This window comes from Pteropus medius, unplaced genomic scaffold (assembly GCF_902729225.1).
Source record: "Pteropus medius unplaced genomic scaffold, Ma_sr-lr_union100, whole genome shotgun sequence".
Lineage (NCBI taxonomy): Eukaryota > Metazoa > Chordata > Mammalia > Chiroptera > Pteropodidae > Pteropus > Pteropus medius.
This window is the reverse complement of record NW_024351647.1, coordinates 1,510,885-1,537,004: the sequence shown is the minus strand read 5'-3', so window position 1 is coordinate 1,537,004 and position 26,120 is coordinate 1,510,885. Positions and strand designations below refer to the sequence as shown.

The 26,120-nt window shown below is 38.8% G+C and overlaps 1 protein-coding gene across 3 annotated transcripts in view; it reads right to left on the bottom strand.

The window, feature by feature from the left end:
• FSIP1 (fibrous sheath interacting protein 1) overlaps window positions 1–26,120 on the bottom strand; it is a 160,856-nt gene that overhangs the window by 10,389 nt on the left and 124,347 nt on the right. For all 3 annotated transcript variants that reach the window (XM_039843929.1, XM_039843928.1, XM_039843927.1), the window contains exon 11: window positions 7,565–8,075. In XM_039843929.1, coding sequence (XP_039699863.1) covers window positions 7,565–8,075 — 511 coding nt within the window. The remainder of the gene's footprint in view (window positions 1–7,564; window positions 8,076–26,120) is intronic.

The window sequence follows — 26,120 nt, the reverse complement described above, 5'->3', positions numbered from 1 at the left end:
ATATTCAATAACAAATGTCCTAATAAGAACAGAGGGAGATTCGAGACTCACAGAGAAAAAGGCAATATGAAGACAGGCAGAGATCGGAGTGATGTGACCACAAAGCAGGAAACCAAAGAATGTCAACAGCCTGAGAAATCGGAAGAAGAAAGCGTTCTCTAGAGCCTTCAAGCAGAGTGTGGCCTTGCTGACACCTTGATTTCAACTCTGGGCCTCCAAAACCATGAGATAATAAATTTCTGTTGTGATAATTTGTTTTGGCAACCACAGGAATCTAATATAGGTATATAAAATATATGTCAACAAAGCTGTTATTTAAAAAAAAAATCAACCTAACAATTAAGGTTAAATGATTTGTAGTTGCAGAGAGTAAAACAAAAAATATAGTGATATTGTCGACCCACAGAGAAGAAATATTAAACAAGTTGTAGAGGAAGGCAGGATGAATATGAAGCAGACCTCACTGAAGGTGAGGAATGATGAGACCATGACTTCATGCCTTCATAAGTACTATTCCTACCATCTAGAGTGTTCTCCTTGCCTACCCAGAAAAGGACCCCTCATCCCTGGAGGCGTAACTTGAATACCACCTTCCCATTTCCCATCTTCCAAGTTTTCATCATCCCCTTTGCAGTGTTGCCATGTACTTTGTCCTAAAACTCTTATTATAATTGTCCCACCCTACTGTGACTATCTGCTTAAGTGCCTGCCTTCAACAACAGACTATGAAATAATTCAGAGTAGTGATTATGTCCTACTCATTTTATATACTAATGTCCTTAATGAATAAGATGAAGAACCAAGAGCAATGACATGGAAGTATGACTACATAACAGAATCACCCAGACCCCGCTCTCAGAAAGTGACTTAAGTACTGATGAGTCAAACCTTAGCAATTTATTTAATTCATTTGGGATATAATCAACGTATTAATCTGTTTTAAAGCTCACCAGGTGATTCTAACGTGCAACCAGAAGTAAGAAGTGCTGCCTAAGGAATGGACTCAGTATAGCTTAAAATGTCAGAAAGATTTGAGGCAGATACCAAGTAGGAATATCTAAAAATCACAAGTATACAAAGCTTAAATGATCCCATACTGGCTATATGTGTCTCCAAATAAAATATTAACCATGAAAGAGTAGAGAACTCAAGTTAGGACATGCTTGCTCTCAGTGGCTAAGGGGAAGGTTACCCAAAAGGACAATAGGGATGGCTGGAGAGAGAAGGCAATCTGGAGAGGTAGTATCTTCATCAGAATGAAATTTAAGGTAGTTTCTTCATCAAAATGAAAACAAGCATGGATTGAGCAGACAGGAAAAAAGATACCTTCTGTTATTTTCACTACCGCCACATATGCTAATATTTTTTACAATCCTAAAGTAGAGTGACTAGTAAACCATATCTAGTCTAGAGCTTTTCACACTTTAACCTGCATACAAATCACCTGGTGAGGGCATCTTGTTAAAATTAGACTCTGATACAGTAGATCTGGAGCAGGGCCTGGGACTCCACATTTCTAATAAGCACCCAGATAATGACAATACTGCTCGTCTAGTCAGACGATCTTCAGTAATTTTTCATTTTACCCAATTTGAATAAAGCAATGGAATCAGAAGTTCCCAATAACTGATAAAGTGACAAGTATATTAAATATTAAAACTCTCCAATATGCCACTGTTCACACTACTATCAAAATGAGAAAATGATAATTAATATGTAGCAAAGTGGCAAATATGTACATGAACAGTTTATCTCAAGAAGAATTGGACTAAAGAAAATTAGTTAAAAAATAACTTGAAAAGATAAAGTCATCAAATGTAAACTTACTATGTACTAATGTAATATATAAAAAAGAAACGCTGGAAATTTCTAATATGGCAGCTCTGATATTTTGATCAAATAAACTTTGGATGAGGTTTAAGTTAAGAGCATCTAAGAAGGAATTAGCAGCCTTGGAAAAGTAATTTAACAAATACTAATAGGGAGGCCTGAAGGCGCACACAGAGAAACACTCCATCAAAGCAACAAGTTAAGTATTTCCCTAAGAGCAAGCCAAAACATTTCTAAAAGAAAAAAATTAGCTAATAGTATTACTATTTTTAGAATTTCACTGCCTCACTGCAAACCAGTAAGACTATATTATAACAAAGAAAACTTTCTCAATACAACCTAGTTTCTTTGAAACTATTCAGGTGGTATGAAGAATAACATATATTAACACATGTCCCCTTCAAACCACCGCAGCAGCATTGCCAAAAGTCAATCCACCTGCAACCAGCCTTTATTGAGCAAGTTAGAATCAAATAAAACTTTGATGGGCAGAATTTCAATATGAGGTATATTCAGATTGTATAGTTGCCAATTTTGATAGAACTTGTTCTATGTGAGGACCACAATAGGATAACATAATTAACTTTCTTACATCTAAACTGAAACCCATATTTCTCAAATATTCACAGCAAAAGCTTGTGGTTTGCATTAATCTGACAGTCTGAACGTTCCATACCAGGAATTCTGATTTCAGTAAGTCTGGCTAGAGCCTTCGACATAGGTATAAAACAAGCAAAAAACTCCCCAGATAACCCCAATGCTCAATCTGGTTAGGAATAATGCTCACAGGGTTCCAAAGGGCCAAGCCCGTGAAGTAGAGAGGGCCAGATCCAGACTATATCTTCCTGGAGATTACATGCCCCTTCTAAAGGAACATCTGCTACTCCGCTTGCCTCACTAGTGGAAGGATCTGCTGATTTGTCAGAAAAGTCAGAAATCCAGACATTTACAGGAAATCTCCTGATTACACATTAAAGACCATGTAAGCCAACCAAGTCCACTCACTGACCTAATCATTTTATGTAAATTTTCTCATTTGATCTTATTATAACTCTGTAGGGTAAATATTAAGCCATCTTACTTATAATGAACCCAAAGTGTAGAGGAGAGTGAGATTAAGTAATTTGCCTAAGATCACCTGCAGAGCAAGGATTCAAACCCAGATATCCCTTACCCAGAGCAAGGATTCAAACCCAGATATCCCTTACCCAGAGCCCACACTCCAAGACAGATCGTGCCAGTGGGTAGGTAAGCCAGGCACCACTCTGCTCTTCTAGGTTCTAGCCTGGACTGTTAGCTTTGTCCTTTGGGTAATTTTTCTATGTTCTGTTTCAATTTAGAGCAACCAACCACCCCAGTTTTCTAGGAAGTGAGGGTTTCCTGGGACAAGGGACATTCCATGGTAAAACCAGGACACTCCTGAGCAAACCAAAACAGTTGGTCATTCTAGTTTTCACTTAGGGATGTTATTTTTAAAACAACCTCACCTAACTCATTTTTGTATTTGTTATAGTATTTTTAAGAACACTATTCACTAAATGGATCCTATGGGAAATTCCACTGTTTTCCTCGAAGAATTAATATAGTTCTGTCTCCTTTACTATATAACTTTGTAACCTTTTTTTGCCCTATTCTATTTTTGTTACTTGTTATTTATGTTTTACTCTTTATTAAATGAATTTCTGTTAATAAGTAGTTCAAGTGCTTTATGTCAAAAAAAGAATACTGTGCATGCATACATGCCTTTTTTATGATCTAGAAAGCAATTCAGCATAAGAGCATTTGACTAAATAATATACTGAAGTATTTTCCTTCTCAAGTGCCAGCGTACACAGCAGTGGTTCTGACATTAAGTGGTACCATGGAACACTTACTTCTCACTTTCCTCATGCTCCCATGTGGAGGAACTTATAGTGGGGAGGCATCTGACCTCACTCCACCCCCCAATACTCTCCCGATGCAAAGAAGAGCCAGTTATTTTGATTGGTGAGTTTGGAGGAAGAAATGGCACACTCGGGGCAGCACCTTCCTCCAAGGGAGTCAGCATCCCCTCCAAGGGTGCTTCTTTGCTCCTCCATACTATTAGTTTCACATGAACAGGTCTCCACAGGTGGGACTTGAGATTTCTTCGCTTCTGCCAGTGACTGGATGTGTAGGTTTACTTTGGTGGTGCAGCATTAGGAAACCTGGCTGCCTACTCAAGTCACAACAATCCCCTACATTTCATCAGCAATAAAGCCAATCTCTTTGATCTCCATTCGCTGGGACCCATCTCTCTTTCAGTTGGTTCTGATCCAGGTGGGAAAGAGAAGGTGCTATTTTTGATCCCCTAGAACCCCAACAGTGAGTGAGTACAACACTGAATTTACTGAACCTTGTATCCAGAAAGTCAAATAACAGTAGTTACCATTAAACTTAACGTACAAACATGAAACATGATGTATTTCGCAGTGGAAACTTAATACAGCTGTGAAGTAAAGACTCATTTTTCAATACCATGATTTAAATTGGTCCTCAGTGCCATTAGGTTTGGTTCTCCTTTGAAGTATTATCTGACTCTGCGTTTTAGAAGCAGAATTTTAACACTTGTAACAGACCTCAGTTCATCAAGGAAAAGAAAATTACATACCAATAATATTTGTTATTGAAAGAGAAAATGACAAATGGTATTTTTTTCTTTTCTGTCTTATAGAAATCTACTGTGAATCACATTCACATGTATCTATTTCCCGAGAAAGAGCCAGGATATAATGTAACAGCTGAACACACTGCAACTCTCCATTACCATTTCATCTTTAAAGGGCTTTTTGCCCAGAAAACTGGTTTAGCATTAGATTTTGGTGTACACTTTTGTAGAAAGTACATAATGTACAATTTAGTATTTTAGAATAAAATTTATTAGCAAATTATTTTAATAATCATAAATGCTGAGATTAGTAAAATAAAAACTCTAAGTTTAGATATGCTAACACACTCAAAATGATAATGTAGGACCTATTCCTTAAGGTTTGTTATGTAATGAACAGAAAATAAAATATGGTGCACATATTCACTTCTATGCCATCTTAATCCTCCAGACACAAGGTTGTTACAATCATACATTAGGATTATCTGGTGCCATCAGAGACATGTTCTGTGGAGTTAGAAATAAGCCACCATAGCTTCTTTCCATTAACTCACATTAAATTTTAGTTCATTCCATCTTGTCATGTTCTGCTCAGCAATAGATATACCATCAGTGTGATGCACATTCACATGGAGGTAAAGCTGTATCTTAGCAAAATGCTGTTCTAAAGCCTCCCCCGCACACACACACACATTGATCCCATATGGAAATGATCCTAAATGGGAATGAGGCCCCCATATACATCCAATTAAGCAAGTTGGATTGGGGTAAACAAAGAGGTGATGCAGATATTTCCTCTCTAATAAAAACCTTTTGTCTAAGAAGAAAGAAAATACACTAAAATTTTAGAGTAGAGCAAAGTTTTTGTATTTTGTTCTTGTGTTTATTAAATGAAAATCTTTGGTGGGGGAAAGCAGACCGCACCCATCTTACTGAATTACATGTTGTGAGTGAATTCTGCTACTGGATAAAAACTTTATAGTTTATAAAATTTCATTTTTAAAAAAGCTCAAGATCTTTATATAGAATGTAAGGCTTGCATAATTCTTTGTGATACCACCAGCTTTAGTTCATAATGTGAAGAACAAATGTAAACCATATTTTCACTGTATTCTAAAACTGGATAATTTAAATTCTTTTATGTATTAAATAGGCCCCTGGTTTAAGGCAGCACTTTGGATATAACAATCAATCAGAAGACAGGATCTCTGTCCTCAAAGACGTCACACAATTTTAAGGAAGAGAAGATATGTGTGTGCATAACAAGGTCAAGACAGTGTGTGTAAAATGATCTGATAGGGAACCAGTGCTCTGGGACATTCAGAGGAGAAATAAAATGTTTAAAAGAGGGGACCAGGGAAGGTTACATTCAGAGTTGAAGGGGTACCTGAGCATTCCTGAGGAACACAGGAAATCCTGAGACCAGATCAGCTATAACCTGAAGAACATCTAGGGACTAGTCAGAGATTGAGTAGGAAGAGAACTTCAGGTCACATTATGGAGGCCTTGAACATCAAGTGAAAGAATTCAGATTTCATTCATTAGGCAGTAGAGAGCCATAGAAGCTTTTTGATCTGGGAAGTATGGATATCAAAGCTGTTCTTTGGGGGAATTAGTTTAGTGGTGGTTGACAATGACAAGAGGAAGGGAAGAGACAAGAGGCAGGGAAGCCTGACAGAGGGTTATTGCATTGGTCCAGTCGAGGCAGTAGGAAGTGCGAGGAAGGGATGGACATGGGAGACGCTGCAGGAGGAGACAAACAATGTTTGAAGATTGAAAGTGGAAAGCAAGGGAGAGAGAAGATGCAACGATGATGCAGATTTTGAGCCTGAGTGATTGAGGGAACAGAGGTTAAGATGAAAATATGAGTTGAAAGAAAGATGAGGAAATTAGTTTGAGGCCATATCCAGATGAACTTGCCTTGCAGGCAGGTAGAAATACAGGACTGAGGGGTTAGTCCAGAATTAACAGATGATAGATTTAATAAGTAATAGGTAGATATAGATTTGACAGATAATATATTTAATCTACATTAGAGGAAAAGTTGAAGCTATTTAAATAGATTCAAAAAATACAGACTATGTTAGACCTCTAACATCGATAAATAATTGAAATTTGTTTATGTCAAAAACTGCCCATAGTATTTGCACCCTGGATCACTGCGTAAGATGCAACACTGGATTAACACAAAATACCTGAGAATATACAAGTAGCTGAGATGGGAAGTCTGCATACAGAAACTCATAAAAGTGCAAGAATAAATGGCATTTTACAAATTCATTCCTTAGAACAAATTTTCATCACTGAAGTTTGGAAGTTGAAATACTAAGCAAATCTATTCAAATTCTTATATCTATTCAAACTAATTTCTCTTTTCCTCTGAAATCAACATTGATTTCTGGATAACCATCAAGAATATGTGTTAATCTAAGTGTCCATCAATGAATGAATAAAAATGATGTGATATGTGTGTGTGTGCATGTGTGTGTGTGTATTACTGGAATACTACTCAGCCATAAAAAAGAATGGAATCTTGACATCTGTGATGATATGGATGGACCTTGAGGGTGTTAAGAGAAAAAAGTCCAATGGAGAAGGACAAATACCATATGATTTCACTCATATGTGTAATCTAAAGAAAAAAAAAAGAAACAAATGAACAAAAACAAACCCATAGATACAGAGAACAGACTGGTGGTTGCCAGAGGGGAAGTTGATTAGGGGTAGGTGAAATGAGTAAAGGAGGTCAATTGTACGGTGAAGGATGGTAACTAGATTTTTCTGGTAATCACTTTGAAGTATATACAGATATCAAATTACAACATCGTACATCTGAAATTTATATAATATTATATACCAATTTTATACCAATTTTAAAAAAGAATATGTTAATTATCATTAATAATATATTTCATAAGAGTACTAATCTCAACGTTGATCTCATACAAACATTGATAAATATATTCTTATGTTTACATGCTCTTAATCGACGTCATCTGTGACTCACAAATATACCTCCTTATCCTACTCTACTTTAAACTATAATACTTTTACATTGAGATTTTTAGTAAGAATTATTCACCAAAACACATACTCTCCAAGCCTTACCTGTTTTTGGTTTCTCTGAAAGGCTGAGTTTCAGATGTTGGTCTTCGGATGAAAGGTTCACACTGATGCCATACAGTGGATCATCCAAGAAAGAAGGCCTTTTCAGTCTTCCGATGCCAAGAGTCTTTGACATAAAATAGTCTTTTGTATCACTAAAAACCTCATCCTTGGAAAATTGGAGGCATTTCATATTCTCAGCTTCGATGACAAGAGCTTGTGACATGTAATGCCCAGTCAAGGCTTTGGTGAGATAGTAGCCTGTAGATGTTTTACGTTCTGCATTCTCATGCATATTTACATCTTCCACCTTGGTGCTTCTGACCTCTGTTTCTGACATAGTTGGTAACTCAGAGAGGATAGATCTTGAGAGCTGGGGGGATTCAGGCATAATATCCTCAATGTCCTTCTTTTCTCTTTCTGAAGAAAGTCGAATCATGGATTTTTGTTTGAATGTACATTCATCCAGAAGACACCTTAACTGTTCCTCAGAGAGACCCGATGTTGAATCTAACTGATGAAACAAACCAAAAATTTTCATAGTCAATTGACTGAGTAAACATTTATTTTTGGTAAGCTTCCAGTAATAAAATATAAATGCAAGTGTCCAGAAACCCCTTATGCAAAACACTCAGCAAAATCATTCATTTTAAAGAATCCAGAATTGCAGGAGAAATGTACACCATCCCTAGAGAAAAAGTTTAGAACCAATCTCATATGCTAAAATCCAGGAAAAGGTCCCACAACACTGATGGAAATGAATTACTGCACCAAATTAACCAATACTCTCTCTATGCATAGAGGTAACTTGAGCTGAAATAGAGATATTAGAAAAGCACCTTCAGTTTTATAAGTCTTGGAACATCAAGCAGGAAGTAAGCAATGAACTCTTCGATAAACAGCCAGGAATCCTGCCATAATCTCCAGTAGGTATTTCTCTGTTCCTACCACTCTTTGGTGTGAATCCCATCACCATCCAATTTCTTAACTGGAAAAAAAATCTCAGGCAAACAGGGTAGACTACACTTGCCCCCAGGGATTCACCACTCCTATGTCTGTCCACAACTTTCAACAGACAATACCACTGAAGACAGAAAAGGAAGGGTGAAGGGGTGGTGCATCCTGAGATGTGTAGTTGCTTCAAAGCTACAGGCCTAGACAGAGGCCAGGGGCATTCCAATAGCAGTGCATTCTGGGAGGAGGACTTGATCAAACACATTTAATCTCTGCTTGTAAAGGTTATCAGGATTGAGTGTTTCCACCAAGATCTTAAGGATTTCAAAATCTTTTTTCTTCCAGTGATGTTCTCAGAAAATAAATCAAATGAAAGTATAGGGTTATGTTCTATAAGAATTCAACTGAACAGCATGCCACTTGAATTGCAACAATCTCAAAAAAGGAATGAGATTAAACTACACAGAAACACACTGAAAATAATCTTTTCCTTCTCTAAAGAATCAGCACCATCTCTGATTTACATATTGGATTATCTAAGAAAACACAAATCCTCATTTACCCTGTAATGAATTATCTGATAACAGAAAATCCTCCATAAGAAAACCTAATCATTAACAGTAATGGCTTTAATTTCTACTTTAGTAAAGTAAAAAAAAAAAAGCCATTGGCCTACTTTGAAGTATCTAATAAGAATTAACCAAATATTCTGCATATATAAAGTATTGGGGGGGAAGCTATAATTGGTACTAGTGTAGTTAATTCCCCATTATTGTGAAATGCTTCTAATGCAACTAACAAAAAATAGTATGCAAAACAAATTTTGTATCATGCTTTTAAAATATATCGTGTGTCTTAAATTATATTTAACTTCTATAAATTAAAAACTGGTTTTCATAGTGGCAAGTGCCCTTATGAGTTTGAAAATAACAAGAAATTGTCTGGGAATGTATTCTTAATAATTATCTGGGATTCAAAATTCATATAATTCACCCTAAGGTTAACACACATCAGAAAAATAGGAGTTAAATTATATGTTAGCAAATCCTGCTTTAAATCACTAGACATTTCAGGCATCCAGTTGTGGTACTTTATCCATTATTATTAGGAGCACTCCTTTCACCCTATTCTGTAAATCTAGTCAGCTAAAAAAATGAAGGCCATCTGTCCTTTTATGGTACTAGATACTTAAAATGCACTTTCAAAATCTGCTTATATAAAATTGCTTAAAATAAGTAGACAATTCCCTAGGATTTAGAAAGAGCCCACTGAGCGTCATCCTTACCAAACATCCTCACTAAAGGCTTATCATATGAAATTTCCAGACACTAGAAAAAAATCCATCCATCCTGGAGCAGGAGGATGAAGAATTACAGAAGGAGGTCTCTAGGGGGAAAAGGGTGGGGAGGTGAAAGATTGGTAGTTTATCTAATATGTTTCACCACTTCCACAAATAATATTGATAAGATAGATGCTTGACAGTTCTGATGATGTATTTGGCAAGATACACAGAAAATTAAGTAAAAGGAAAAACAAAAGAACTCAGTGAACAAAAAGCTATATGAAAAGAAAGAAAAGGTAGTGTTTCAAATATATAACACAGTAAATTAAGCAGAAAAAGATCATTATTAACTCTAGAACAAATAAACAAGAAAGGATACCATAGGACACTACTTGCTTAGGTTGTAAATAATATTTCCACAGTCATTGCAATATGAATAGTAATAACTGAGGTAAACAAAAATTGTGATTTAACTATTTTGGGGAAATAGAAAGAGAGAAAAGGGTTGTCTGAAGTAACAAAGTTAAATCTTTAGCTACCATCACAGGAAGTCAATATATAATTGATAAAATAATATGATGCCATTTTATTATTGATTTAAAACTTTACATCACTGTAAATTGGTATAAAACTGATCAATAAAGTAAATTATTAAGAAACAATAAAGAGGTAAACAGGAAAAAATCTAAAGGAATTAAAAGTGGTTGACTCTGTAAAGCAAAACTAAGAGGTAGAGAAGGATGAGGCAAGGAGCTTCCATTTTTAAAACATTTTAACACAACTTTATCTCCATTTTATTATTAAAATAAAATTGTAAGTTAATTTAAAATAAAACAAAAATAAAAGTAATTTAAATGCATTCAAATTGTTTCATAAAATTAATTTAAAAATAAAAATCAGAAATATTAAAATGAAATTCTCAACTGATTATATCTTTGGGCATCAGAAGCAGATCCAGGTTTTATGGAGCCTAAAATTTATATAATCTTGGAGCAGGAGTAGGGTACTTCTTTTAAGACACACACACACACACACACACACACACACACACGCCTGCCACACACAAACACACATACACACATATAATTACAAACAGAAAATAAGTACAAAAGTGAGGGGGTTTTTTTAGAATGTAAAAAATCATGACAAATTACTGGAGCCTTAGAAAGTTGAGTCCATCCTTACATTATTTCTTTAGGGCATTTACCAGAAATGCTTATGCAGAAATGTTTTCTGATTACAACCTGGCTTCCTCTCCCCCCTCAAGGCTCATACAAGTGAGGGCCGTCTTGATGCTTCAGCTTCATTGGCTTCACAGTAAATCTGTTTCTGGGTGCTCCAAGATGAAGCATAACACATTTGAGTTTGTGTGTACACAGAAATAAGCTTACCTACCATGCAATCACCCTGATCCTCTGAGGAAGCAGACTGATGGGAAAGAAAACACAGAAGACTAGAACTTGGGCTTGGATTCAAGTTCTGCCACCTTTGCATGTCACCTAAGAGACCTGTCTCCTGCTGTGAAATGAGGAACTGAAGATCTCTAAATTAACTTTTAGCTCTAAAATGGCTTTTTATGAATAATTACTCTAAAAATAAATATAAATGTAAGCTGTTTTGGGTAGAAGTTATGAAAACAAGACAATAACAAAGTGAACTTTTTTCTTTAATTTCTTCAAAATACTAATTATGAATTCAAAAAGTAACTAAAAATCCTCTGGTCTCAAAACATTATAAGTAAAAGTGAACCAAATATATTAAGCCTTCAAATTAAATTAATTTAATTATAGTGTTTTCTGAGTGGCAATACAGAGCAGAACCTTCAACACGAGTCATCCTTCTCATCTTTTGATTCCCTGCAGAGCCTTGACTACAGTATAAACTCAGTAAATTACTGTTGTAGTAATCCAACGAATTAACATTGCTGAGTGTTTTAAAGTAGCTAGATACTACATTAATATAAGCTATTTACAAATGCTGAACTAGACTAAACTAGGGCTCTATCACAAACTTCCTTAACTACCCTTGATAGCTAAGGGACCATGACACATATCCTTCATCCAAATTGCTTTGAAACTCCTGAGCTGGTGAGCTCCATAACTGAATGACTTTGTGCAAACACAGTGAAGTAACCATCTGTTCAAGTATTCACCTCAAAGTATTTGTCTTTCACACCAATTCTAATTTTCTAGTATTTCATAAACAAGTTATTATTCATGCTATTCCTGTCCTTCATAAAATTCATCATAGTGCATCTCAGTCTTCATTTTTCCAGACTAGAGCCCAATCTATTTTCTCTCCTTATACGAAAGCCCCATCTTCATCTTAGTAGCCTTTTTATGGATCTTCTTTCTTGTTTTAGCCAAAACACACACATTCCACAGTCAAAGAGTAAATGTATTGGATTTTCTCATCAGGAAAAGAATATAGAACATTTGTAGCTCTAGTTCTCCTGCATCTTGCTGGTCTTGTTGGCACACCAGGTGACATCTTACATAATAGTAATAACTAGCATTTATTAAGCACCTACTCTGGGCCAGATACTGCTCTATGCATATTACATGTATCAATTCTTTTAATCTTCACAGCAAACCTATGAGGTAATTACTATTGATATTTCTGTTTAATAAATGAAGAAACCGAGAAATTAAGTAACCTCTCCATGATCATATAGCTACTAATTGGTGGACCTGGGATTTGAATCTAGGTAGTCTGGTTCCAGATCGTATGGGCCCAACTACTAGGTAACATAGCCTCTCACTATAAATGAGTTCTCCCTCTACCATTCTCTAAATATCCTTTTCCAAACTGACGTTCATTTTTCTGTCTACTCTCTCAGAATAAAAAAAAAAAAAGTCTTCCTGTAGAGTATTTCACTTAACTTTGGATTTTATTACCCAGATTTGTTTAGTATCTCATGCAAACTTACATAATGCCCTCTCTTTCAGTTCATTTCAGAAAAAAAAAAAAAAGCCAACCCAGCTCCATTCCCAGGATGCCCACTGTTTACTCTTCCCCACCTAGATAAATACCAGTTTGATGTAGGAGCTAAATCTGATGAAGAGGGAAACCTGTAAATGCTAGAGATGGATCACAGACTGGATTACCTCATCCTCATCCCTGCCTCCCCTCCTATGCTATATATCTGGAGTTTCTCCAGCCATAAAAATCTTCAGTTATTTGGAGACTGAATTTGTTGACAATGCAATCAAGATTATGTCTCTGGCACAGATAATCAGAAAGTCTACCCCTATAAACTAGCAGAGGCAATCTTGTCCTTTGATGTAAGCTTATATCTGATTCGTTTTTTCTCCACAAATGCTGAGTTCCTAAAGACCCACCCTACAAAGCCAATACTATTATCACAAGTGAGAAGAGGGTGGAAAGCCAGATGTCCTAAATGATTAACAACAAGAATATGGATGCAAATGGTGTTCAATGACATCAAGTTCTACTTTAAAATAAGCAACTAGGAAATATTCCACCCTTTGTTTAATTGCCAAGATATAAGTTTACAATTGTCTGTTGTAGCCTCTGCAGGCAACACCTAAGAAGCAGTTTGTTTTAATGAAGGTTTTTTAGCCATAAGGAACAGAAGAAATCCTTATCTCAAAAAAAGGGGTGGGGGACAGGCCATGAACTCCTTTTTGCTTGTCTGAAAAACTATCTCAGATGGTAGGGGTGAATGTTGCTGTAGGATCTAAGAAGTCACCTCGAAGATACCAACAGCAGGAAAGGAAGTACAGACAGGCCTTTAAGGTCTGGAGCTGAGAAGCCACCAGGAACCAAAATCATGTGACTCATCATTCTCTTACTGAGTCCTTGTAGTCCCTTAACCCTTTGTTTGTCTGACGCATCCTCTTCTCTGCAAACTAGCTTTCCATGATTATTGATGGTTTCTGTTCTTTTACAACCTCAGCTTGCCTATGTAGCATAAATGGTCCCAGGTCCTCATTCAACATGATCTTAAGAGTCTGGCAGCCACCAATGACTGACAATGGTCTCTATGTCTACTAGCTCAAATTTTCAAGCAAGATAACCTGGTTGGTCACTGACCAGATGATGGACTGACAATATCAGTGTCAAGTGTTCGCCACTAGTCCAGTCACCTGTGGCGAGGGTTAAATGGTATGAACGTGGCCACCTAAGTCCATGATTTTGGCAGGACTGTGGGTAAAGGGGATTTCCCAAAGAAGAAGGCATAAGCAGAGCAGAGACCCCAAAATAAATCTTTTTTGAGATAAAGAAGTTTATAGCCAACTAAAAGATTAGCAGTCAAGGCGTTTCCAAACTTGATTGATTCCATTCGATCTGAATACTCACTGAATAGTTCATTGAGATACAAAAGCAGAATTACTTGTCACAAAGTATTCACATGTGGATAGAAAAAGCTAGACTTCCAGTTGGACTACGAAGCAGGACTATCAAGTCAGTATGCTTCCAATAGGCTCATAAAGCCTCAAGAGGTTCTTAATACTTCCTGTGGCTCTTTGAAATTAAATAAGTCTAAAAATCATGGGGGTATAATGATTGGTGTTCATTTTAAAGTCTGCATCAATAGTGCTAATAATTCATGAAGGAATAGCCTTATTCATCCTTCCCCTCCTAGCTCTTTTTCCCCTATTCTGTTCTTACACTGAGGCTACTCCAATCATATAAATGCAAGTCCAACAGGTACAATGCTCTTAGGAGGCCACATAAGTGACCAAGTGTCCTAGGGGCCAGGCAAGATCTGGCTTATTTTTACCCAGAATAGTCAGAGGGTATCTGGCCAGAGAAGAAACTGAACTCTAGTCAAAAGGGAAGCAAAGGTCATTGACAGAGAAATTGTGTAAAATATTAGGAATGAGGGTTGAGGTAAGGCTGTAAACAGGAAAGTGAGTCAGCCCCCAGGTCAGAAGCCGGCAGAATCTGTGAATAGAATAACATGGAGTGAGAAGTAGGTCAAGGCAAGCAGCTCTGAAGTGAGTTCATGAAAGTCATGGTGGTGTTAGAAGCCTGCTTTTATGTGGGGCTTGGCATGTCAAAGTAACAGGCCATAAACTCCTTTAGTTTTTGCTTGTCTGAAAAACTATCTCAGGACACCACCCTTGCCCAGGTCACCAATCTTCCCCAAATAGCTGGGCGAGGCAGGGCTTGGAAGGTTTTGCCTGATAGGTTTGCCTGGTGAAAGGCTGCTGTGAGCATTCCGTGATGGTGCTTCTCAGCTCAGGTGCCAGAGTTGGTCTGAATGCCCGACAAACTCCCAGCAAAACAAAGCTTGTCCAAGAAGTTGTTGGAAATGAGGCGAGCAAGTTTGAATACAGAGCACTTTTTGGGTCACAGGGGGCTGGGCCACCCACCTAAACCCCAATCCCCCAGGAAATATATCCAGTATGTCACTTTTAGAGCAACTAACTACCACTGCTATGCAGATCGCTGGTTTATTGGATAGTAACAGTTATGAAAATCATCTGTATAGTCTTCCTTATTCTCAGTTTGAAAAGTCTATTTTTACTATACAGAGGTAAGTTGTGTCAAGGGAGGCCATGAAGGGGTCAGAAGTCAAGAAGACATCTAGCTAATTCAAATGCCTTACCTAAAGCCAGAGTCCAGATCAAGCCTCACCCTTTGGTAGGAGGTCAGCTGAAAGATGAGTCAAGTTAGAAAAATTCGGTATAATCAAAACCTAAAGAACATCTGTATGCTCACAAGACTGCCTCTCTAGAACTTTAAATACTTCTCTTGACATCATCTAAACTCCCCAATAGAGGAGAAGGTGAACTCAGAACTCTGCCTCCAGAATCTTCGACATGCATTTTCTGGGGTGGCCTGCAGGTGGTGGTGCTGTGGTCCCTGCAGGATCACTTCCATCAGGGCTCATTTAAGGCCTGGTCAGGGGAGAATATCCAGAAGGTGTTAAGGAAAATAAATGGTCACCACTCATGCCCGGTCCAGGAGGGCACAGAGGAGGCCATCTACTGCTGCTGAAACATGGCCTAGAAAGTAGTACCTGTCTTCACAGGCCTGTCAGTGGATTGGACAAGGTCTCCATGACCTCACCATGAGTACTACTGTTTTCCAGAGACACAGGCCTTCGATATGTGATCAATGTCACATTTAGCAGCTGACAGCTCTTCTGTCTCTTGCTCTGAGAAGTATCTCACTATCGTAGCATTATCTGGACCCACCAATTAGAGAGAACACTCAGTTGAATTCACCCATATGAGAGACCCCTCAGATTCATGCTCATCCCTGGGAACTAGAAAGGGAAACTGAATAGCTCCCTTGAATGGACAAAAAGTTTCCTAGCAGTACAAACAATCCCAGGAGCCAAGCTGCACTGACATTAAAATGCTCCAACAAAAATCAAAAAAGGGAGGGAAAAAGATGAATGGGACTAAGAGGTTCAAACTTATAAAACAAATAAGTCATGGGGATGTGGTGGTGCACAGCATAGAGAATACCGTCAATAACATTGTGATAGTGTTGTACTGTGTCAGATGGTTGCTGGACTTATCTTGGTGATCACTTCTTCAGGTATATAAATGTTGAATAAGTATGGTCTACACCTGAAACTAATACAATATTGTATGTTCGCTATATTTTAATTTTTTAAAAAAATTTAAATGCTCCAACATGGCGGGATTTAGTTTATCCCTCACACAGATCTGTGCGCTTGCCTGCTGCCGGGCTGAGCGGGGCTAACGTGGCTTGTGCGGCCCCCACAACTATGGATCCAGGTATCACTACTGATGTCACTGCATAGCCCCTCAAGTCACCCACAGGCACATCCCACCCCTCTTGCCTCCCATCCAGAACTTCTCTATTGTTGCTGAGGTGTGAGTTGCAAATAAGTACGATATTGTCAGCTGGCCACTTCTGGACTTACTTGTGCAAACTAGAAATGCAAGTCTGCCTTTGGGGCAGATATTGACCAAGACGGGAGAACAGCCAGTGAATAAAAGCCCTCCCCTGGCAAGACCCTCCTGAAAGGTAGTCACCCATACGGATTCTCTCTGAAGACGTCCCATAAGATCAATCAGCTATACTTGCTAGCAAGCAGTGGTCAGATCAGTAACACAGCTCTCATTTTCAGTCTTGCTCCATTTTCTCCCCACTGCTGCTTCTCTGGCATTGCTTTCGCCAATTAAGCGGTAGCATATAGGCTTTTGCCTCAGGCTCTGCTCTTCCAGACTAAGACATTCACAATAAGCAACAGCTTCCAAGTTCTGGCCAGGGCTCTAGAAGTGGCAGCTTGAGCTGTACAGGGCGGGCCTGGGAACACAGGGCCAGCAGCTCCACCGCAGTCTCCGCAAATGGGTCAAAGGCTGGTAGGAGGGTGCTGGCAGCGGGCAGGGATTACAGAGCTATGGCCAGCACTGGCAAGGCCATAGGAGGGAAAGTGATGCTTCAGGATCCTTGGAGCTCAGGCTTAATAGCTGGTTCCTACTGGCATGGCTGGATGGGAACAGCAGAGCACTGCCTAAGGGGTGGGGTCAAAACAGAAAATCTCTTGGAGTCCTGGGAGGACATTTGCCCAGGGCAGCCAGAGGTAGCATGGCTGCAGGGAAAATATGAATTGGACCCAAGAGGAGAAAGCCAAAGTCAGCTTTGGTTTGAGTGTCAAGACAAACAGAAAGAAAATAACAAGCACGAGGTATAAAAGATGTCATGGTATAGTGTTCTGGACTAAAGCACATCCTCTGCAGACAGGGGAGGCCCGCCCTCCTTCTGGGTAGGCAGAGTACAAGACTAGGCCTGAGTCCTAAAGGGAGTTAAGCAGGAGCAGACCTTACCACATCAGCAGACACTGAAGTATCAAAATGAGAGGCTAGGCAAGCCATGCAAATATGTGACATTCTTCCACATCTTAGATGTGTCTCCTGCACCCTTTGTCCATGTTGTTTTCCCACAGCCATTTATATCCCATTGGGTAAAGTTACCCAAGTTAAGTGTTCCTTAGGCCACGTGCTATCTTTTTGAAAAACACAGAAACTCCCAGATGAAGAGGAAAGACCCTTAATGATAGCACAGAGTAGTAGAGGGAGGCTGGCATTTCTAAGCTGAAATCCGAGCTTGCTCATTCCCCAGCTGTTGCACCTGAACAAATTACTTGACCTCTCAAAGCCTCAAATGTCTAAACTGTAAAATAGAAACACTAACAACTAGCTGACTCCTAACAACTAGTTTTGAAGAATACTAACAACCAACAATTTGCAATAAGCACCAGATACATGTGTGAAGCTGCTAGCACTGGGCCTCATGCAGAGTAGGCAGGATTTCAATCAGTGCCAGAACATCAATAGTAACGTTAAGCTTCAGTTTGAGAAGCTGATAGCGATAGTGGCTAGATGACCCCTCTTCGGAAGTCTTCACATTCCAAGTTCAACATTCCTACCCTTGAGGGTCTCTCTGCGGTACCAGGAATAGAGCTTTAGAGATCATCTCACAACAATTTGCAACATGTGCTCCAGTGGATTGGTGTGGGGGCTAAGAGGCCATCAGATGCTGGGAGAGGGCACACAAGAGGGAAAGGTGGAATGTGAAACTCTGTCATCCCCGCAGGAGAGTATACACTTCAGAGCAGACACTATTAAGTCTTCGGTGCCAGAAAGTACTCAGAAAGGGGCTGGGTTCGAGATACTTTTATCTTTGCTCAGAAGCAGCAGTGTCAAGGCTTGAGACAAAACTTGTGAAGCACAGGGATTTAAGCGAAATGGGTTTCTCCCTTGCTTCCTGTGCATGTACATGCATGTGCGTGCACACACACAGGCACACTCAGAACACCTTCCCCTTTCAGCAATCCCTTCTTTCTCTGCTCCCTTCCCTAAGGTATCCAAAGACCTCAGGCTGCCTCTTCAGTCCTCTCCACCTGACCACAACTCCCTCAAAAAGTACACTCAGTTCTAAACTTTTTAAATGTCCTATATAGCCCCCACATTAGAACTTACCTATCCTGAGCTATGTTTCCTCATTACTGTCCCTAAGACTAAGCAATCCAGGTCACTGCATAACCCTCCCGATGAATAAGCTCACATTTTACAGAAGCCTTTTCAAATCAGAATTACTTTATCCATAGAGGTGATTCTAAAAGTGGGTATCCAGGTCCCATAGTTGGATAGTAGAAAGATATTTAGGCGATATCATTGTTATCACCCCCAGTTCAGGCCACACAGTTAGGCCTAGTCTCGTTCGACAAATGATGTGCCCTGTCAAATCTCATTAGATCTGATTTTCCTCTTGGATGTAAATCTAGCGCCAGAGAGTTAACTCCACATTTAACTTGTTGATCAAGGAGAGCTCTTTCTGGTCACAAGTGGGCGACCTGTAACTTTTCCCAGGGTTAGGCAAGTGCTCCTGAAGCTTTACCCTGTCTAGACATGTATCTGAAACATCTAATTACCCCTTTACATTCTGCACAGCACACAAAGCCCGACGTCATTACATAAACATGAAGCTCCCTATGAATATTGCTGCTCAGTGAACTGTCCTTTTACATTTGCCAATCTGAAAGAGAAATCACGCTGCCACTGAATATAAAGATAATATACTATGAACAACAACTTCCAAGTTTTGCTATGAGCCAAACTGTGGGCTCATGGTTCTTTAATTCCTGAACTTAATTCCCGAGAATTTCTAAATTCTCTAGAAATCAAACAATGACAAAAAAGCCATTAGTGAATTAGATCCAAATTCAGAAGGATATAAATAGATTGACGTATACTCTCACTTAAATGATGCTTAAATTTAAATTAAAAATTTTTTCTTCCACATACAGCATGAGGCTATCAGAGAGGGATAACTCTTTCTGCCACCCTCCCTGGTCATCAGGTCTCATATCAGGCATGCATCCAGACTAACCCTGATTATTACTCAGCTGCCCTAAGGTTGGGGCATGAAGTAGACAGGGTTTATAGTCTTCAGCTATCCACCGTGTACCGGGGATGTTGACACACATTATTCCATTTCACGCTCCCCACTACCCAGTGAAGGAAACTGGGAAATCGTTCTCTGCATTAAACAGATGAAGAAACTAAGGCTCAGAGGAATTAAATATCTTGGTCCAAGACCCAGAACTAGTGAAAAACGAAGCTGAATATAAAGTCGGGGCTTTTCATACTCCTACTTGTCTTCACAGAAATGCTTAGAAGAGTTGATTAAGTTCCATTTTCCAAGGAGAGCACTCTAGCAGCAGTATGCTACCATGACACACCCCCTCCACACCCTATCTTACATCTGAAAGTGGCATACAGTCAGAGCCCCTTTCACTTCATAAATCCAAGGCAGAAGTGTGAACAAGAGGCCCTTGCCGGTGGGTGACGGCTGCCCTCTGCCTCCCCTAAACCTGCAGTTCTAGGTTACATTAGCACAGCACCCTCTGTGTCTGCCTTCTCTGATAGATGTGAAGCTTTTCAAGGCCAGAACCAGGTCCTCCTCATTTCTGTGTCCACAGCTCTGTAGCACAAGAGGGATCCAAGGCAAAGATTTGTGGGCTACATGAAACCTTCTTTGGGTACTCGTCACCTTCTGCAGTGGCACCACACTCCTAGAAATTAAACTCAGTGGTCTTAGTCTATATCCTTACTAGCCAGTGTTCCCAGGATATGGCCCAGCCCTTCTTCTCTCCCTTGTTCCCTGTTCCTTCTGGACCCTGCTCTCCCCACATGGCTTCGGAAGGTAATGGCTTAATCAATTATTGACCTTCGCTTATGATTTGAGCCAAGCAGATAACAATGCTTTAATTCCTGAAGAGTTCCCTAATATTTCAGATCACAGCAAGGGTGGACAGACAGACATATTGTTTGAAGGGAGAGGATACTTCTGGTACTCTCCATATCACCTTCCACAGGCAACGACTCACCTGTGGGCAAAGATGTTGCAAACAAGGATTGTTCCCCATCCCCACCAATTTCATGTCTACTGACCAAGGAAAAATGCTTCAGATTCACAAAAATTCCCCAGTACAATATAACGCCTATATTCTGGGCCTATCATTGCAATATTCACTACAAGTCTAACATAGAGGTTTAATTTGGTCTGCCATTAAAATAGAACTGAATAATAATCACAGTCTTTGATTGTGGTTAGGTTTAATTATGGAAATCTACTCATGCGCTGATATAGAAAGCCTCATGAGCACAGCAGAAAACCATTTCTTTTCATAAGTATTTATAGGGAAAGAGCCTTCTCAAAGGTTCTTTATTAGTAAATAAACATTTCAAATAAACAAACCAAAATAGCCTTTCATGAGTAGGAACGCTATTTTCTAATTGTGTCATGTTAACATTCTCTCTTTTAATTTCCAGTGATGAGCTAGGACAAGCTCCAGCCTCTGCACCAGGTCGGGGTAATGAGTCACTTATTTAGAATGGAATATGAATGATATTGAGACCATCAAGTACAACTGATGTTCAATTAGAAACATCACCTAATGGAATATGTTAAAATATCTTGGCTGAAGAAATAGAAATATGCAGTAAAAGCTTTATATCTTTGTACTTTGATTCTATTATACAGAAAATATTGTCTCTGGAAGTCTGATAAAATAATGAGCAGCCTTTATTTCCTTTTAATCAAATTTCAAATTAATATTTTAACTTCAAGTATGCAGGATAAAAACACAATTTCCCCTAGGTCCATTAATAACTATTAATTTAAGGATAATAGGCTGAAATATAAAATGCATAAAAACGGAAATATCGAGAAGTGGATTCAGGTAAGTGCTTCTGGATATGAAGTCCCTTCCTATAATTACCATTTTTTAATGTCTAAAATCATCCTACTTAAACTATCCTTGCAAAATGCCAAAACAACCAATTACTTTTCTCTCACACCATATCTGGAAATCTTTTGGGTCCTATCTCAAAATATATCCAAAACCTAATTCACTCTCACTTCCTTCCTAATCCTAATCTCCCCTCACCCTAATCCACCATCATTTCTCGCCAGATTGCTGCATGGCCTCCAAACTGTTCTTTCAGCTTCTCTTGACTGCCCTACTGAGTATTCTCAATCCAGAATGATTCTATTAAAAATGTAAGTGAAACCACTAGGTGCTTTTCTGCTTAGGCTCCTCCAGTGGTCCCTAGCTCCCTCCAAGTAAAAGACAAACTCCTTAAGAATTTAGTTTCATATTTCTGTCTGTATTTCCTACTCCTTCCTCATTCACTCCCTCCAGCCACACTTACTGCCTTGCTGTTCACTGACTTGAACATGACGGACATGCTCTTGTCTTAGGGCCTTTGCCCTTGCTGTCCATCTTCTGGAAATGCTTTTCGCCCAAATATCTTCAAAACTTGTTCCCTCGTGTCTTTCAAGCATTTGTTCAAATGTCATCTTGAACTGAGCCCCTCTCTGACCACCGTATGTAAAAGTACAACAGCTTCCACCTGTACATGCATTTCTTGTGTCCCTTCCTGGCTTTATTTCTCTCCATAAATAGCACTTGCCCCTTTGTACGTACTCTCTAATTTACTTGTTTGTTGCCTGCCTCCTCCCACAGAATGTAAGCTCCACGGGGGCAGAGATTTTGACTGATCACTTCACCACACCACCCCCAGAGCCTAGAAAAAATATTTTGACATGGTAGAAACTTAACAAATATTTAGTGAATGAATGAAATACTTTTTCTGGGAGAGGCATGTACTGCACATGTAAACAACCTTTTTTATCCTCTGTTAAAATTTTATCTCCTACATCAGGAGTGATATTTGCACTATTTACAATCTTTGCTCAAATAATTTCATAAATCATTTTTTCTTACTTTTGGGTCATAGCAGTATCACAAACCAAGATGTTTCTTTTGGACAATCTAGTGTTTTTAAATTTGTTAAATTTAAATGCCTTTAAGAAGAATGTGTATATTCTCTAATCAGCCAGAACAATCCTTCTCTCTATTGTCTTATCTTCATCCATTTCATACATTTATGTAACCTTCCTGGTCTCTGAAGGAATTTCACTTAGCAACATCTACATAGAACATATTATAGATTTCATAAACTGGCCCCATTTCCAAATACAACTTTCTACTTTATCTACCAATTCCATTTTGGGGCCAAGAACCAAACTTTCTTACACTATTTTTCCCTTTATTCATTTTCATCACCACACTAGCATATGACCCTTTCATGATTTTTTAACAACAAAATAAAGTGTCTAGAACACAGTGAGCATTACTGTGTCAGGAGTGAGGGACAGAGAATGAAGCTTCACTGTTGTATATATGCGGGAGACTAGATTGTCTCCTTCCCGCTAATATACATGTGTCTTATACCAAGACCTCAGGGCTATCTGCTATATCCTACTTTCCAGATCCTATTAGCAATATGTTCACAATATGTTGGAATAGCATGGTATATGGGTGATGGTCAACAAGCTGGTAGACGAAATGGTGACATTGAGCCAGAAAAAAATATATAACTCTGAGATAAGGCAGTGAAGTTATTCTGCTGCTCCTACCAGATAAAAGCAAACTGTTTAGAGTATTCTCAACTTATTTGCCTAGAGGAGAAAAGCATTTGCCGTATATCAAATATCAGGGCATGTGTTGAGTTGCTTCACTTGAACAGAGCAACTGTCCACTAATTTTTGTATTTCCTCAGTTACTCTAATAAACACACTCAGGTCTCTTTAGTAGGGCCCTATCTAGGAAGTTATTGACTTGCTTTCACTTAAATGATGTTAGGCTTATAAACTGATCTCCATCTGGGAATTAGGTGAGAGGCTATGATTTCCTATTGTGATGGCTAAAATCAAGCCTCTGTGTGCCAGAAGACCCAGAGTTTTGTGACTGTAAAAAACAAGTAGCATTGTTAAATGCCTATCTGTCTCAGTCACAAAGATCCCATGATCAATAGCCGTTTCCATAGATTCCTACTGGTCACTCAAATTAAAATGCCCATCCTGCTGTCTATTATGGTAGCTGTCCACCTTGTATTCTGATGGTAAGCTACTTATGCTCCATTATCCCAGGATCCTAATATCCTAGTAACATTAGGAAGCCCCATTGAGCATCTTACCTCAGCTCCACTGGCCTACAGAGAATGGCCACTCATTTTTTTCTCCCCTAAGATGCTAGTGGGCCCCTCATCACTGTATAGCTCAAGCTCTTGAAAAAGGAAATCCCTTTGAGGCTCTGTCAAGGGGCATAGTTAAAATATGGGATTTAATACCTATGATACGTCCCCTCCAACAATCTTATCTCCCTGAGTGTTTGGATTCCTTGCTCCTACAGTCTATACAGAACTTTCTAGTGGGGCCAAAATCCAAGTTTGGTCAACCAATTAAAGAAGCAACTAGACTCAATACCACCTATTCATGCTAGTACCTTGAATCCAGAACCTCTGATTAAATGCTTCGATAGCAATAAATTCAACCCATCTAAAATTGTATTTTTCTTTCTTGAACATAGAACCTTTGAAATCCATTCTCATACATATTTCCCAGATTTTTTTCAATATTAATTGGCAAAGTTTTGCAATTTTTTAGCACTATAAGCCATCTCTTCCTAGCTTTGACTTTGTCATTGGCATTTTGAGGTACGTTGGGATCTAAGTTTAGTTATAGATCTGGGAATGGGGCATATGGGGAATAAGGAAAACTGACTTCATAACGCAACTTCTTCAGGTGACATAAAACTCAACCAAGACAGGAGCAGCCTCATCAGAGAGATACGCAGGTGCTGCTTCAGCTGGCAAGTGTCACTTGCAGACTCTGGAGATTCAGGGTACCCTGAGTTCACCCAACCCTAACATACCCCTGTTCTAGTTCCCACCCTTTCTCTCTAACTGCTCAAACTTAACGTAAGTGACCTGGCTGAGAATTCAACTGACACTAATTTGACAGCCCACATTTAGCTTTTGACCTTTTCAAACTTGAATTACAAAAGATAAGTGACTCTTTTAGAGCAGTCATTGTAGATCCCTAGTTTTTAATCCATGCTTAGAGAAAAAAATTCAGGAATTTCAGTTAATATTCTCTTTCTTTAAGCTGTCCAGCACTGTTAGAAGTAGCTACAATACCACCCCAGTCCTTCAAATCCTCATCCTGTCACATTATTTTAGGAAGCTGCCACTTGGTTCCAAAAGTCTTTTTACTTCAATGACCCCTTCATTCTAGAAGTTGACAGATGATATACTTGCTGATTTGCCACTGAATGTTATGGTATGCCAGAGTTTCATGCCTATGCAGCTGGATTTTTCATACCTTCAGCTCCAAATAAGCCAGACAACCAAACCCAGTCCCTCCACAACCCCATTTATCTGTAGTTCCATTTCCTGCAACCATTCCTGGTGTCGAACTTCATATCAATCAGGGTTCCTAGCTGCAAATAACAGAAATAACAAAACCAAGACTGGCTGCTTAAGCAGAAATGGAATTAACTGAAATAAAGTTGGATATTCTCACATAGTCACTGAGAAGGCCAGGGAAGGGTTTTGGAAAACAGTAAGGAACAATAGGAGGCTACCAACTGCAAGCAATATCATGCCGCTTGGTTCAAGGCTGCTACTTCCACTGGACCACTCAGCTAATGAGCTGAGATAACTGACCAACATCACCTCACCAGAGACAGGATGTCACTGCTAGAACTGCTGCCACTGCTGCCTCAGTAAACTGATATTTCTATCACCACTGCTGACACTGAGTGGTTTCTCCACTTTGCCCGCTCCATCCGTCAGCTCAGAGTGGGTATGCCTGACGGGCCAGGTCTACATGTGTCCTGTGGCAAAGGCTGCCAGGAAACTGAACGGTGAGACTTCCCAGATTCTATGGTAAAAGGCAAGATCTGAATCCTGCTAAGATTCACAAAGTGGGTAATTTTCCAAACATTGGAAGATGAATTATATGCTAAACAAACAGAAAAAAAAAAAGACAAATATCCCCTACTTGTACCTTCTTTACATTATTGAGAAGCATCATTACAACAAAAGAAGATAGATTTTCATGTGAGTCAAAGATGGAAATTTTTCATGCTAAGGAAAAAATAGTGTTGCAAACGTTTCATTTATTTGTGGGTGTTTGGCATCTATGAAAAACAGGAATGTCAAAGAAGAAAAAAAAATCTAGTAAAGAGCATAAGTTCCCTTTAGTTTAGCCATGAGAATTAGAGAATCTGGAAGTAATAACCTTGATCCCTCACTCTTTTTTCAGTTCTCACTAAGGCTGATTCATAAAAAAGTATTTAAAATATCTGCTAATATTATCGCAGAATGTTTTAAAATTCCATGAGGACCTACAGGAGCACATTTGCTATCAATTTGAATGGATATGAATATCAAAGAAAAGAAAAATTCTTATAATAATTTTATTTCATTCTCCCCTTTAAATGCGTTTAGCACACAT